We start from the raw sequence: 14,076 nt of genomic DNA, 5'->3' as shown, positions 1-14,076 counted from the left end.
CTCCGGTTTCCCTTCCCAAAGTCCAAAAAACATGCTAAAGCTAATTGGAGTTACCAGATTGCCCATAGGTGTGCCCTGTGATGGGTTGGTCCCCCATCCTGGGTTGTTCCCTGCTTTGGGCTTGTAGGCTCTGTGACTCTGAATAGGATTATGTGGTTTCAAGAAAATTGATGGATTTGTACTTCCAACTGCTTTTAGGGATGGGTATGGCGATGGTTTACCTGGAAAACTGCATTTAAAAGGATTAAAGCGGTCATCATTCCTGAGGGGGACAGTCTTTTTTGGGTTGACAGCAGTTGTGGCTGAATATGCAACCCAAACTTACAACTTTTAGGCTTTTATAGGTAGATCACATGACTACTTGTCCATGTCAGAGCAATTAACACAGAAAAGTTACATTTTTGCCGAATGATGTTAGATAACTCAACTTAGGTAGTTCGCTGTGTTAGTAATCCTATTACCTGGTATTTTAACAACAGCTTTAAAAATAAATGAACAATGCTTCAATGTTAGTTTGTAATTATTATACTTATTTTTTATTCCATGGTAATCTATTATTTAAAACTCATTCCCAACCATTTTTAGTTTACCCTTGTGAATAATGTTAATGAAATCCTGTATTTAACCATCATTTTATTGAAGTTTAAAAGGCTTCTAATGACCTCATTCTCAAGAATTAGGGTGAGGTGTTTCAGCCCTTGGCAGGTGGAAATTTCAGGTTCAGAAAGTACAAATCCAAAGCAGGATTTTGTTTCAACCAAATATTTGTGTACTTTGGGAATGTAACTCTTTATGCTCAACTGGTTGGTTGAAACAAAATCTTTGTCTGGATTTGTACTTTCTGAACCTAAACTTTCCACCTCTGGTTTTCTGTGGGGTAGCTGATCTCTGGAAAATACCTGAATAGTCATTCTTTCTCTCATAAGTGACAACATCTAAGACAGACTGGCCCACTCAGACCCTACTGTGGGCAGAGCTCTTCAGGGGTTAGACACGTTCCTGATTCTCGTTCCCATGGCATTTCACAAACATCATGTCTTCCCCTTTATTCCCCACCATTGGTACTTCCCTTTCGCCACTCCTACCCTGAGAGATTCAGGAATGACTATGAGCTACCTGTACCGAGAGCCAACCACCATTAACTATCCTTTTGAGAAAGGTCTCCTGTCTCCCCATTTCCACGTAGAGCAATCTTGCAGCAGTACCCATCTGGAGAGACAATAAAGTGTCTTCATTATGCCATCGATATTGTAACGCAGCCACTGAGCGGCAGATTCACTGACTTGGATAAGAATTTCCAACAACACATAGGATTCAATACTCTACTGCAGTGTTTCCCCAGGAGGAAGCAAAAATGTGGACTGCTGGGGGTCTGTAGTTTTGCTACTCTTTATTAGATTTAATTGGTGGAAAAATTATTCTGTCAAAAAAATTAATTGTTCTTCAGATCATATGCGCTGCTTGTGTGTCAATAGAAAAAAAAAAACTATAAACAGCAAAAAGTATAATATTTAAATTACACTGACGTCATATTTACTGGTGTCTGTTTTGAGGCCAATGATTATAGATCCACTTATCCAGTATAGTGTCAAGGAGAGCATTAGTCAAAACAGTGCACACCATGGTTAGGATGCCAGTTCATCATATGGCGTATTCATTATTCCTAACTCTTAATTGTTCTCCCCAGGTGCCCCAGCTTCCTTCAGCAGTCTAAAAACATGCACTGGTGTCTCTTGTGTGTGAAGGCCTATGTATATCTTTGGCTTGCCTTAACCATTGTACTTCTTTATAGAACGACTGATTTTTATACGACGGAAGTTGTTTTCCCTCCTTTGTCTCAAACCATATGCGATTTCCCGTCAGCAGGTGTCATCCGTTATTTTTACGTATTTCTCCGGCAGCGTGGGACGCCATTTTCAGGCGGTGGGCGGAGCTCTGGGCCCGCTCGACTTGGTCACATGACACAGGCGGAAGTCGCCCCCCGCTCCACGCTGAAGCTCATGTACAGCTTCCATTTGCTCTTTTTCCCTTTCCATCCAACGCCGGGTAAGTCCAGGCCAGTTTTTCTAATGTAATACGATCGTGTAATATCACTGAAGGAAAAAATATTAACCTTCATTGTAAGTCTTGCGCAACACATCGCCACCAATTATTCTCAATACTTTTGCCTTAATTTGAAAGTTTGCAGAACAAATGCAAATGTGGAATGGCTAGCCTTTTAAGCTAACAAGCGTGCTAACTCTGCTATACCTATATGTTTTACTAACTCTTCGGAAAATGTTCAGTATGTCCATTTATGTTGTTCATACTCCAGTAAGTGTCGCAGGACCGTAAAATTAACGCGGATGGTATATTTTACCCCTTAGTAAGCTTGCTATTTAGTTTATTAAAGGATAAGACAGAGTGAATAAGCTAATTGTCGGTTAGGCGTAGTAGCTAAAGTAGGGGGGGTCTTTCTTACTCATATTAGCAATGATTTTTTTTTATTATCGTACGTTATACGTGTGTATAACAAAAATGCAGTCTGGAGCTACTTAGGTGTTTAATTTTGCTCGGTCAGAGCATGATCGTCCTGCTAAAGGAACCAGTCTATCTGCCCTGTAAAGGCGGCATCTGACTGTATCCGGTTTGATCCCGGTGCCGTTTTGCGCTATTGCTCGAGGCAACCGGCTGACTTTTGCCTGGTGGCTGCGGAGCGTATTTCCCGGGTTGCCCCGCTCAGCTGGAACTTACTGGAAGCATTGCTGCGCTGTGACTTATAACGTGGTGAGCAATCTGAACTGGCTGAGTGTGTGACGCACCCTAGTGCCTCTGCTGGCGCCTTGACTATGCGATCGCTGTCTTCCTCAATACAGCAGCATCAGTCTGAACACAAGTCATGGCAGAAGGAGAGCCGCAGGTCCAGTTTAAGGTAGGTTTTTGCTTCAGTTTATTCCTGCGGAAGTATTATAATGCAATAACTAGAAAAGGATACACCGTGCCGCATGCGACTGCTGACCGGCTTCTAATCGGATTAAATTTCCTGCCTTGCAGTTGGTGTTGGTGGGTGATGGAGGTACCGGCAAAACCACCTTCGTGAAGAGACACTTGACAGGAGAGTTTGAGAAGAAGTATGTTGGTAAGTGCTCCATCACCCTAGTTTTCCTCGCTTTTTTAAGACTTGGTTTTAGCCACATCCTGTCATTATTATAGGTTAATTGTGGTATTACCGTCCACATTGAAATACACGTCTCTCAGTAGGCCTGAATGAAAATGACTGCCTTTATCCGGCTAATATATAATGTTGCAAAAGCTAGCATTCTAGGTCCTCAGGCTTTGGCAAAGGTTTATTATGGTGATTTACTCCCCACTATCTATATTTCTATCTATATCTATAGCTTCTTCTCCTGGCTTGAGAGTCTGCCTTTGGCTTTTGTTTTATTGTGATTCCATTGCTCTGTAGCTACCCTGGGAGTGGAGGTACATCCCTTGGTGTTTCACACAAACAGAGGGGCTATCAAGTTCAACGTGTGGGATACGGCAGGCCAGGAGAAGTTTGGGGGACTTCGGGATGGTTACTACATACAAGGTAACCAGTTTGTCCGTTGACACCCAAAATGTGCTTTGCTGGTTTCTCTCATGTATTTGTCGGTTTTGAATTGTCTGTGTGCTCGTTCTTTACCCCGTAATTCCTTATGCCGTCTGAGTTTTATCGTCATGACTTATCGACATGGATTCTCTTGTTTTTAGCTCAGTGTGCGATCATCATGTTCGACGTGACCTCGCGGGTCACCTACAAGAACGTGCCCAACTGGCACCGTGACCTGGTACGCGTGTGCGAGAACATTCCCATCGTCCTTTGCGGCAACAAGGTGGACATCAAGGACAGGAAGGTCAAAGCCAAGAGCATCGTCTTCCACCGCAAGAAGAACCTGCAGGTGCCGGTGCCGTGTTCGCTGTCTGCTGCCATCCCTTCTTCGATCAGCCTTGTGCGGATTAGCGTGACCAATATTGTGTCGACTGTATACTCTGCATTTAGGTTATGGAGACGTGCGTACAGTTATCACATATGTATATATCAGGTGGCTTAAAAGTAGGCTTACAGTTATGTATAAATATATAATATTTGCGGAAAGGTTGTTCATGTTTTAATGCTTCCCGTTTTGCAAACCTTCTTTTGGACCGTCCTGTACGCCGAGCGGTGAGGTTTACGGTGAACCGATTAGTTAGTTCCTTCTAAATGTGAGGCCATTACCCAGTTTATTTCTGCTCATTTTCCCCACCGCTGTCCAGATGATATTCATTTTGACATGTGAACCTGCTCCCCCCCCCCCCCCAAATCTTTCCATGTAGTATTATGACATCTCTGCCAAGAGTAATTACAACTTCGAGAAGCCTTTCTTATGGCTGGCCAGGAAGCTGATAGGAGACCCAAACCTAGAATTTGTGGCGATGCCAGCTCTTGCACCCCCTGAGGTTGCCATGGACCCCACCCTCGCTGCACAGTATGAGCATGACCTCAAAGTAAGTATGAGTTGCTTTTGTGTTGAGTGTCTCCCTTAAGTTGCCTTATATTGACCAAAAATAGACTTTTTTGAGGGGACACACACACACACCAAAATAATCTTATCTTTTAATTACATTGTGTTGAAATCTGCAGACATCTTTTCAAATTATTGATTGGGAATATTATTTTTAAACAACTCATTTAAATGGATTTGTTTTACATCAGACCAGATTAATCTCTGAGGCAATATCAAAGTCAGAGGCCTAGATGATCACACACTGTTTTCCTTAAAGGTGGCGTCGGAAACGGCACTCCCAGATGAGGACGACGATCTCTAACCTGTGACCATCTGACCTCACCATATAGTTGGTGAGGTGTGTAGAATGCTGGCGTATTTGGATTACCCTTAACCTTTTACTGTAAATCCCATTGCAGATTATTTTATTTTTATTTTTTTTTTGTTTGCATTTTGGGCGGAATATGACATGTAGTTCACACATTCAGTGTAGATTCATCGCAGCACATACATGCGTGCAGACATACATTGCGTAAACACCCAGTACGAAATAGTCACTGTCATACAGTTTAGACTTATTATACAGTACTGATGAAAATACAGCGAAAATGGAAGCACTTTGAAAACAGCTTTGAATAAACTGTCGGTATTTAATATTCTTGTTGTCTTTATTTGCCCAGAATTTTAACAAATTATGGCGTTTCTTGACTCTCAATCAACTTGTGGGAACGTGCTCTTCCTGTTGATCTCTTTTACAGACCCCCCCCCCTTGTTGGAAATATTTATTACTGAAGCTTATCAACATGGGACACCCTTTTAGTCATTTGAAGCATCCTGGGTGTATCAGCGGAAAGTCTGCATGTTCTTTTATTTTCTCAAGTGCAACTGTGATTCAGTCATTCAGTTGTCAGGATGCTGAAAGTGAGAGAGCATTGCAGCCCTTAAAGAGTTTGTTTCGTTATGTGATTCATTGCAGTTTAGTTTGTTACGTTCCTATCCATGTTGTCGGCTGCCTTATGTGCCCTGGGATGAGCTCCAGGCTTACGGAGACCCTGTACTGGGTGAGTGCTTGTGGAGAGTAGCATAGTGTTTACCCTTGCATGTCTAATTCCCACTCTGTCTCGTGGATTCTTTTATGGGCTCCCTTCAAGATCGCAGCTTTTGCCTCACAACGGTCATGCAATTTCGGTAGATTACCTTTTTTCATATATAGGTATGTCTGTCCTGTGTTTCCTGGTTCCACTGTGCACTCTACATGTCCTTCCACTCAACACAAATTAACACAAAACACAGATCAGAAGTAGAGCTTAAGGTGCAAATACTAAATTACGGTACGGTCACGATTATCACAATGAATATGCATGTAGGAAAACTACTAGCTAATTAATTGTTTTTGTGGTACATCTTTTGGATCCATCTATCCATCCATCCGTCTTCCGCTGCTTATCTGGGTCGGGATGCGGGGGCAGCAGTCTAAGCAGAGGTGCCCAGACCTCCCTCTCGCCAGCCAGCTCCTCTGGGGGGATACCAAGGCGTTCCAGCCAGGGTCTGCCCCGGGGCCTCCTCCCGGTTAGACATGCCCAAAACACCTCCCCAGGGAGCCATCCTGGAGGTATCCTAGATAGATGCCCAAACCACCTAAATTTCCTCCTTCCAATGCAGAGGAGCAGCGGCTCCACTTTGAGCCCCCCGCCCCCCAAATGTCTGAGCTCCTCCCCCTCTCTCTAAAGCTGGGCCCAGACACCCTGCGGAGGAAGCTCATTTCTGCCGCTTGTATCCGCGATCTCATTCTTTCGGTCACTACCCAGAGCTCATTGACCATAGGTGAGGGCAGGAACAAAGGTTGACCGATAGCTGAAAGGCAAAGCTGTCGATTTAAGGTACCCTTTACCACGACAGAAAGGTACAGCCCCTGCATTACTGCAGTTGTGGCTCGGATCCGCCTGACCATCTGCTTCTGCCATCTTGCCCCACTTCTGACTTGTTAACGTTCAATTTATATAAATGCAGAGTATACAATGTAACTATATTCCTAGTAACGTTTTTAAATATATATGTATGATTGTGTTTGTATTTATTTATATGTATGTATGTATGTATGTATATATATATATATGACACACACACACTACTCGCACAAAGAATACGGAATTATTTCTGTGTTAGATCTATTTTCTCTCGATGGGCAAATAATATGCGGATTATTCTTTGACCTCTAGGTGGCAGTGCAAATGTACGTCGGAAAGAAAACGACTGGAATGACGTGGATCCGATTTTGTTTGACATGAATACAAGATAATGTGTTGACCTATAGAAACTGCAAGCCCAGCAGTGTGTCACAGAACATTACGTGGTGAAAGTATAAATTCAAAGTATGAGTCTTTAGTTTTTAGTCAATTAGAGCAAGTGCATCGGCATCAGACATGGGAAGTGATCTGGAAGCCTGGCCATGGGAGGGGACTGCGATGGGGATGCGGAACGAGGACTTTAAGTTTGTGCTGACTTAATACTGTATATAATAAAGTATGGGTAACAGTGGGGTGTGACTACCATTATTGATCTGGAGACGCAGTCGTCGACTTGAGAGACAAGAAACCTGGACATTAAGACTGACCTTACTGATCTCAGGAAGAAATCCGGGCACATGTTGCAGTAAGAATGCATTACACAGATGAACATGCGTATAGCGCCAAACAGACAAAGTCAGTACACATGCTGCAAACAAGTCAATGCAGTGGAAGCTAATTTAAAGAGTGCAGACACTGTCAGAAAAAGAGTATCGATTTTTACTTTTTAGGACGCAATTACTTGTCACTGGCGCTGTTCCCTCTAGGGTCTGCCAACTGTATAGCTTTTAAGGTACAGAAATTAACTCTAAGGAACATTTTTGTACCATTGGGGTACATTAATGTTGTTTGTACCTGGGGGCACAAAACTGTACCAGGACTGTAGGTTTTTGTTGTCATTTATTTGTGTAGCACATTTTAAAAAAGCAGGAGTTCATCTAAAGTGCTTTCCAGTGTCGAGAGAATTGATTAACAAGTACTACATGCATAGCAAAATATATAAATAAAATGACATGGAAACGTGTATGCAAGAAATAAAATGAAAATGAAAAATTAATGGAAATGTAATGCATCAAGCAACAGATTCAGAAAGGAGTAAAAAGATAATTAAAAGTGTCAAATGAATTAAAAGTAATTTGATAATGGACTTGGCAAAAATCCATTGGAGAACCTCAAATGGAGTTGAGAGCAAGAGAAGAAAACGGTTGGTCATTAATTTAGATTTAAACAGTAGAACAGGTCTTAATGTTGGATGGGAGGTTATTCCAAAGTCCAGGGTCAGCTACAGAAAAAGCCTGGTCACCTCTGGTTCTGAGACATGAGTGAGGAACTGAGAGGAGTTGTAGTGAGGATGAGCTAAGTACACAAATGAAATCTCCTGTTTTATGAAAGGAGGAAGTCCTAAACACTGTCCTGTAGTGGGAGAAGATTGGTGGACAGAATTTTTAAACTTATTCAACAAGTTCTCCCACGTGCACCTGCAGCGTTGATGGTGATGGAGGTTTGACACATTTCGCCAGTTAAAGGTGTTTCAGGGAAGTTTTCTCACTTACCCTAGAAATCTTAGACTGGATTAAAGAAAATTAATTTCCCATTTTCCCTCTTCTGGCACCCACCACTTTACCCCTGTCTCTTTCTGACAGACTCAAGGATGTAGCTGTGGAGTCATCACCGGGAGGAACCAAGGTTTTACACTCACCTAAAGGATTATTAGGAACACCTGTTCAATTTCTCATTAATGCAATTATCTAATCAACCAATGATATGGCAGTTGCTTCAATGCATTTTGGGGTGTGGTCCTGGTCAAGACAATCTCCTGAACTCCAAACTGAATCTCAGAATGGGAAAGAAAGGTGATTTAAGCAATTTTGAGCGTGGCATGGTTGTTGGTGCCAGATGGGCTGGTCTGAGTATTTCACAATCTGCTCAATTACTGGGATTTTCACGCACAACCATTTCTAGGGTTTACAAAGAATGGTGTGCAAAGGGAAAAACATCCAGTATGCGGCAGTCCTGTGGGCGAAAATGCCTTGTTGATGCTAGAGGTCAGAGGAGAATGGGCCGACTGATTCAAGCTGATAGAAGAGCAACTTTGACTGAAATAACCACTCGTTACAACCGAGGTATGCAGCAAAGCATTTGTGAAGCCACAACACGCACAACCTTGAGGCGGATGGGCTACAACAGCAGAAGACCCCACCGGGTACCACTCATCTCCACCACAAATAGGAAAAAGAGGCTACAATTTGCACGAGCTCACCAAAATTGGACAGTTGAAGACTGGAAAAATGTTGCCTGGTCTGATGAGTCTCGATTTCTGTTGAGACATTCAAATGGTAGAGTCAGAATTTGGCGTAAACAGAATGAGAACATGGATCCATCATGCCTTGTTACCACTGTGCAGGCTGGTGGTGGTGGTGTAATGGTGTGGGGGATGTTTTCTTGGCACACTTTAGGCCCCTTAGTGCCAATTGGGCATCGTTTAAATGCCACGGCCTACCTGAGCATTGTTTCTGACCATGTCCATCCCTTTATGACCACCATGTACCCATCCTCTGATGGCTACTTCCAGCAGGATAATGCACCATGTCACAAAGCTCGAATCATTTCAAATTGGTTTCTTGAACATGACAATGAGTTCACTGTACTAAAATGGCCCCCACAGTCACCAGATCTCAACCCAATAGAGCATCTTTGGGACTTTGTGGAACGGGAGCTTCGTGCCCTGGATGTGCATCCCACAAATCTCCATCAACTGCAAGATGCTGTCCTATCAATATGGGCCAACATTTCTAAAGAATGCTTTCAGCACCTTGTTGAATCAATGCCACGTAGAATTAAGGCAGTTCTGAAGGCGAAAGGGGGTCAAACACCATATTAGTATGGTGTTCCTAATAATCCTTTAGGTGAGTGTAATTGTAATATATATTGGTTGGGGTTTTGTGAGCATATCTGAAGACTGGGGGATGTGTCCCCTACAATATATATTATAATAACAGCATTGCTCATTGAAATAATGATGGCTCTGAGGCTACAGATCTATGCCACCACTCGTAAGGTTGCTGGTTTGAATCCCGTGAATGCCAGGAGTGATCCTGGTCTGTTGGGCACTTGATCAAGGCCCTTAACCTGCAATTGCTTCATCCTGGGTATGACATTAATCTACATCCAGCTCTGCAAGGAAATCCTCCAGCTTACAGGGAAACTTTGGGGGTTGGTGGCAGGACTGGTACTCCAGCCACTGGGGGGGGGGGATTTGGAGTGCTGCATGACTGCACTTGGGTTCTCATCCCAAAGGTGGTTTGTTGTGTGGTTGGTGTGGCAATGTGCTGTATTCAGCCTGTGCTGCTCAGCTATGTTGCTTGGAGCCGGTGAATTCAGTCACTTAAGGGTATGACCATGTGTCATGGAGCCGTTTCCATCAAACAAGCTTTTTAAAGGCGATTTTGTAATATCGCGTGCACCTTGCTTCACTTTCACACCCAGGCTGCACGCTGACAGCAGGACTGTTCTGACAGACAGCTGTGGTTACACGCTAAGTGCCACGCTCGCCTGGATAGAACCACGGCAATGCTTCTATAACGTGCCGGGAAGTGGTGCAGACGATTCTTCTGTCCGGGATAAAAGTCTGAAAATTCATGTACTAATGTCCAGCACATTTCAACTAAATACATGGACAAACTAGTATCCAGGGCTATCTATATCCTGTTTATATGCTTAATTCGCGTCCTAATCTACGATTCCAATTTTCGCCATTTATGTTATACCCCTTCCCCATATTTTCGAATATATTTAGGAGGACGACAGAGTAAATGAGACGTATGAAATCAATACACATTATAGACGGTGTACACTTAAATTATTTTAATATTAACCCAGCCAACATGTCCATGTGGGGCCCATGTGGGTTTATGGATGGGCTGAATCATGGACCCCATTTGGGCAGCCCTACTGGGCCCCATAAAGATTTGTCCTCAGGTTCCATGGTGGCCCCACCTGTGGCAGCCCACCTGGGGCTAATATGGGCTAAACTTGGGGCTCATTTAGGCAAACTCACTGGGCTCATGTATGGCCCCACTACTGAATGCTCATTTGGGTAAATGATGGGGTTTTAACAGGCTAAACCTTTTGGGTAACTGGGCTATATACCTGGGTCCCACAAAGGTTATTTTTCAAATATTAAAGCTATATATAAATTTGGTTAGGCTAAAATCTAAATGTACACCATGTACTATTTTACACAAACTTACACCATTTGCTATTTTTACACAAATTTACTACCATTTAGTACTTCTACAATTCTTATTTAATTTTAAAATGCAAGTACATGGCTTACGTTAATAACAGGTAAATGAGGCAAATAATGGCATTAAGATTTCACAAATGTTATTTTCAACTTTGTCTAGACATTTAAAAATGAAAAAAATTCAGAATGTAGTTTAAGTAATGAAGTTTATTAACTGACACCAAATTTTCAACAGAACATTGTCATTTGTGAATGCAAAAATACATTTTTGAAACAAAAAAAAAGCAATAAGTGAAAAGTTGAAACTATGGCTGAGGCCCGGCTGCAGCATCATGCCTACAGAGGAGAAAAACAAAATGCATTAAAATTCATATTATAGTCATTTATGCAAAACAAAAACTAATAAATCTAGCTTTTGTGTTTGACAAAAAAGCTTTCATACTTTTTTTAATTCCATTTGTGAGTATGCAAGCACAACCAAATTATCACCAAGTGTCATCAGTTTCTGTTTTATTATGCTATGCAGCCCGAACCATGTGAGAATTTCATTTAAAATGTCTGCTCTAGCATTACAGTAAGACAGGATTATATCAATTAAGTTGAGTAGTAAAGAATTATCAATTAAATTAACAGCTCAAACATTAATTGACAGATCTCCAGAATATCTATGAACCCATCCAACAAGTATTATTGTGCTGTATCGACTATGGTATGCTATACTACATTTTTTCCCCCCAAAAGATAGCAACAGAGTACTTTTATAAATTACAATATCACTGACATATATTTAGTGATGCACAGATACCAGTTTTTTGAGACAAAACTTTGTAAAATAAAGTAAAATTTAAAACAGGCGCTTAACATTTAGACCAGAGGTCTCCAGCTCCAGTCCTAGAGAGCTACCGTCCAGTTAGGTTTTCTATCCTACCTGGCCTCTGATGAGCCACACCTGTTCTCAGGTAAATACCAGGGCCAGGTGTGGCTCATCAGAAGCCAAGTGGGACAGAAAACATACTGGATAGTAGCTCTCCAGGACCGGAGTTGGAGACCCCTGATTTAGACTGTAATTATATAGTGCATTCTTTATCGTATCATGGAATAAGTCTATTCCATGGGGGAAAAAACGTGTACACATTATGTGTTTTAATAAATACAAGTTAAAATGACTGCATTCAAATAAGTAGTTTTCCATCAGAAACAAATTAAACCATAGAAAAAAATGTCAATTTTCCAACTAGTAGGTATGCAAACATGTACAGAAACCCCTGTCTCTGTATATGGTATAGAAGGCAATATTATATTCCACATAACTTAATAAGACAACTAATTTTCACAAATGTATATTTTAACCCCACCACATACCACCACCTAGTTTTCATATGTGAGCTCAAACTTTAGGTGGGAAAATAACAGACCAATCAATCTAGGGCAAATGTCATTTGTAAATGAACACAGTATGGTTAACATCCAAGCGATTATTTAATAATCGTAAATAGAGGAGTACACATTCAAATATATACAACATTATTTTAGCTATGTATAGCTAAAGTACATTAAAATACCAAGTGGTACTTTAATTCGTAGCCACAAATTAAAAAATTCGAACGTTTCAGCAACAAAAATGCCATGTTTAACTCGTTTCTAGTTATGTTAGCATGCGTGCTAATTTACAATAAGAATATCATCATAGGACATGACAAATTCTTAAAAGTTATGATGCCAAACTTTATTAATTGACACCTTTTGTCAGGTTTACTATTCAAGCATTTAAGAAATAACATAACTTACCTCAGGCTTGTTCTTCGGACCGCTTAGATTTATTACTCTCGCGCTGCTCCACTCCTGAACGTTAAAATTGCGCGGAAAAATGAATTATGGGATACACGACAAAACAATTAGTGAGAGGGGTGACGGCAGCTCATCACCATCCTACCCATAATCCTAATTGTGGGACAAGCAGTTCTTAACAAATGTATAAAACGAATGAACTTTGCGGGATATTATTGAACAAAAACACCTTTAAACGGTTGATTACTGCTAATTAAAAGAATTAAAAACAATTTTCAACAAAAACAATTTTCAACTGCTTTAACTAGATTATAATTGTCAGTATTACTTCCTGCTTGCTCTTACGCTATGTTGATACCCCCAAAGAAACAGAATCAGCTATAGCACAGTAAATGGAAATGAACGTTTAACGTTTTCTGGTATGCCCACATATTCATTATGTTTAAATGGGCAACCCAAATGGGCCCCACTAATATCCAAAGAACTCACTATGAACATGAAAATGGAAAAACATATTTTTAAACGTATGCATAATAAAAGCAACATAAATTAATATTTTGGATATATTTATGCCAAAATTACAAAATCTTTGTATACCCAAATAAACCCACAAAGGGCCCATGTGTGCCCTATATGTACAGGTTTGCTGGGCTTCCCACATACATCCCACTATAAACTTTCCTAGGCAGCCCAACAGGGCCCCAGTATCAGCCCGTTTACTAGCCCACTTAGAGCCCATGCCCACGTGGAACCCGACCAGCCCACTTTAAACCCGTGTTGGCCCCACAAGGGCGTGTTAGCTGGGAAGTGTTAACCACAAGACGAGAAACACTAAATGAGACTTTTTTTTGTAAATCTTGACACCTTCAGTGTGCGACATGCATGTGAATGAAGTGATGGTTCTTACTCTGCAGTTATGCGTTTCCTCACAGCCGCTGTTGCAGACACTATGACGAGGCTATGGTGCAAAGAGTCACGATAACGATCAACGCTCCAGTTCCTCATCTTCTCTGCTGAAAAGCTTCGCAATTTTCCTGCTAAAAATATGAGAAAATGCCGAATTTACGAATGAAAACACAGAATTGGATAGTTAGTTATGCAAAGAATGATGAATTAAGATCTTTTTAAATCATTTAGCCTACTTATTTAACGGACGCTTTAATGCAAAGTACATTTGAGAAAGTTTTGAGAAAGCCAGTGAGTCAGCCAGTCCCTGGAGCAATTCTGGTTAAGGGTCCCTACAGTGAGATCACGCTGCCCACCACGGGATTCGAACCAGAAACCTTCCGGTCACTCACAGGCATAAAGTGTCAATCCGCATAGACAGTACAGTGGATTATTATTATTTTTACTGCTAAAAAGAACTTCATATAACTACATTTGTCGGTGAAAAACGTCACGTCTCCTTTAAGTGGGCCACTCTCTAGTTCGGTAACTACAGGTAACCTACAGAGGTGTGGCAGCGTACGTATCC

At 41.5% G+C, this 14,076-nt stretch overlaps 1 protein-coding gene and 1 long non-coding RNA gene across 2 annotated transcripts; one reads left to right on the top strand and one right to left on the bottom strand.

Annotated features, from left to right (window-relative positions):
• Positions 1 to 1,900: 1,900 nt before the first annotated feature.
• ran (RAN, member RAS oncogene family) lies at positions 1,901 to 5,156 on the top strand. The gene is made up of 7 exons (XM_023797385.2): positions 1,901 to 2,046; positions 2,856 to 2,911; positions 3,034 to 3,118; positions 3,443 to 3,568; positions 3,730 to 3,917; positions 4,333 to 4,503; positions 4,780 to 5,156. Exons 2-7 carry the CDS (start codon positions 2,879 to 2,881, stop codon positions 4,822 to 4,824), a joined length of 648 nt encoding a protein of 215 aa, XP_023653153.1. The 5' UTR covers positions 1,901 to 2,046; positions 2,856 to 2,878; the 3' UTR covers positions 4,825 to 5,156.
• Positions 5,157 to 11,003: 5,847 nt separating this feature from the next.
• Positions 11,004 to 14,038, bottom strand: LOC140577691 (uncharacterized). The gene is made up of 4 exons (XR_011981860.1): positions 13,901 to 14,038; positions 13,510 to 13,639; positions 12,603 to 12,656; positions 11,004 to 11,150 (listed from the first exon to the last, which is right to left on the bottom strand). It is a non-coding gene; the product is annotated as an uncharacterized lncRNA (long non-coding RNA).
• Between the last annotated feature and the right edge of the window lie 38 nt (positions 14,039 to 14,076).

Source organism: Paramormyrops kingsleyae, chromosome 12 (genome assembly GCF_048594095.1).
Source record: "Paramormyrops kingsleyae isolate MSU_618 chromosome 12, PKINGS_0.4, whole genome shotgun sequence".
NCBI lineage: Eukaryota > Metazoa > Chordata > Actinopteri > Osteoglossiformes > Mormyridae > Paramormyrops > Paramormyrops kingsleyae.
The sequence above is the reverse complement of the archived record's forward strand: the minus strand, read 5'-3'. Positions and strand labels throughout refer to the sequence as shown.

What these genes read in the sequence shown, in the direction of transcription:
- ran (XM_023797385.2), top strand. Translation starts at nt 2,879, where the DNA reads ATGGCAGAAGGAGAGCCGCAGGTCCAGTTTAAG. An exon ending in GGATGGTTACTACATACAAG is followed by an intron (nt 3,569 to 3,729) that starts GTAACCAGTTTG and finishes TCTTGTTTTTAG; the next exon opens with CTCAGTGTGCGATCATCATG. An exon ending in ACCGCAAGAAGAACCTGCAG is followed by an intron (nt 3,918 to 4,332) that starts GTGCCGGTGCCG and finishes CTTTCCATGTAG; the next exon opens with TATTATGACATCTCTGCCAA.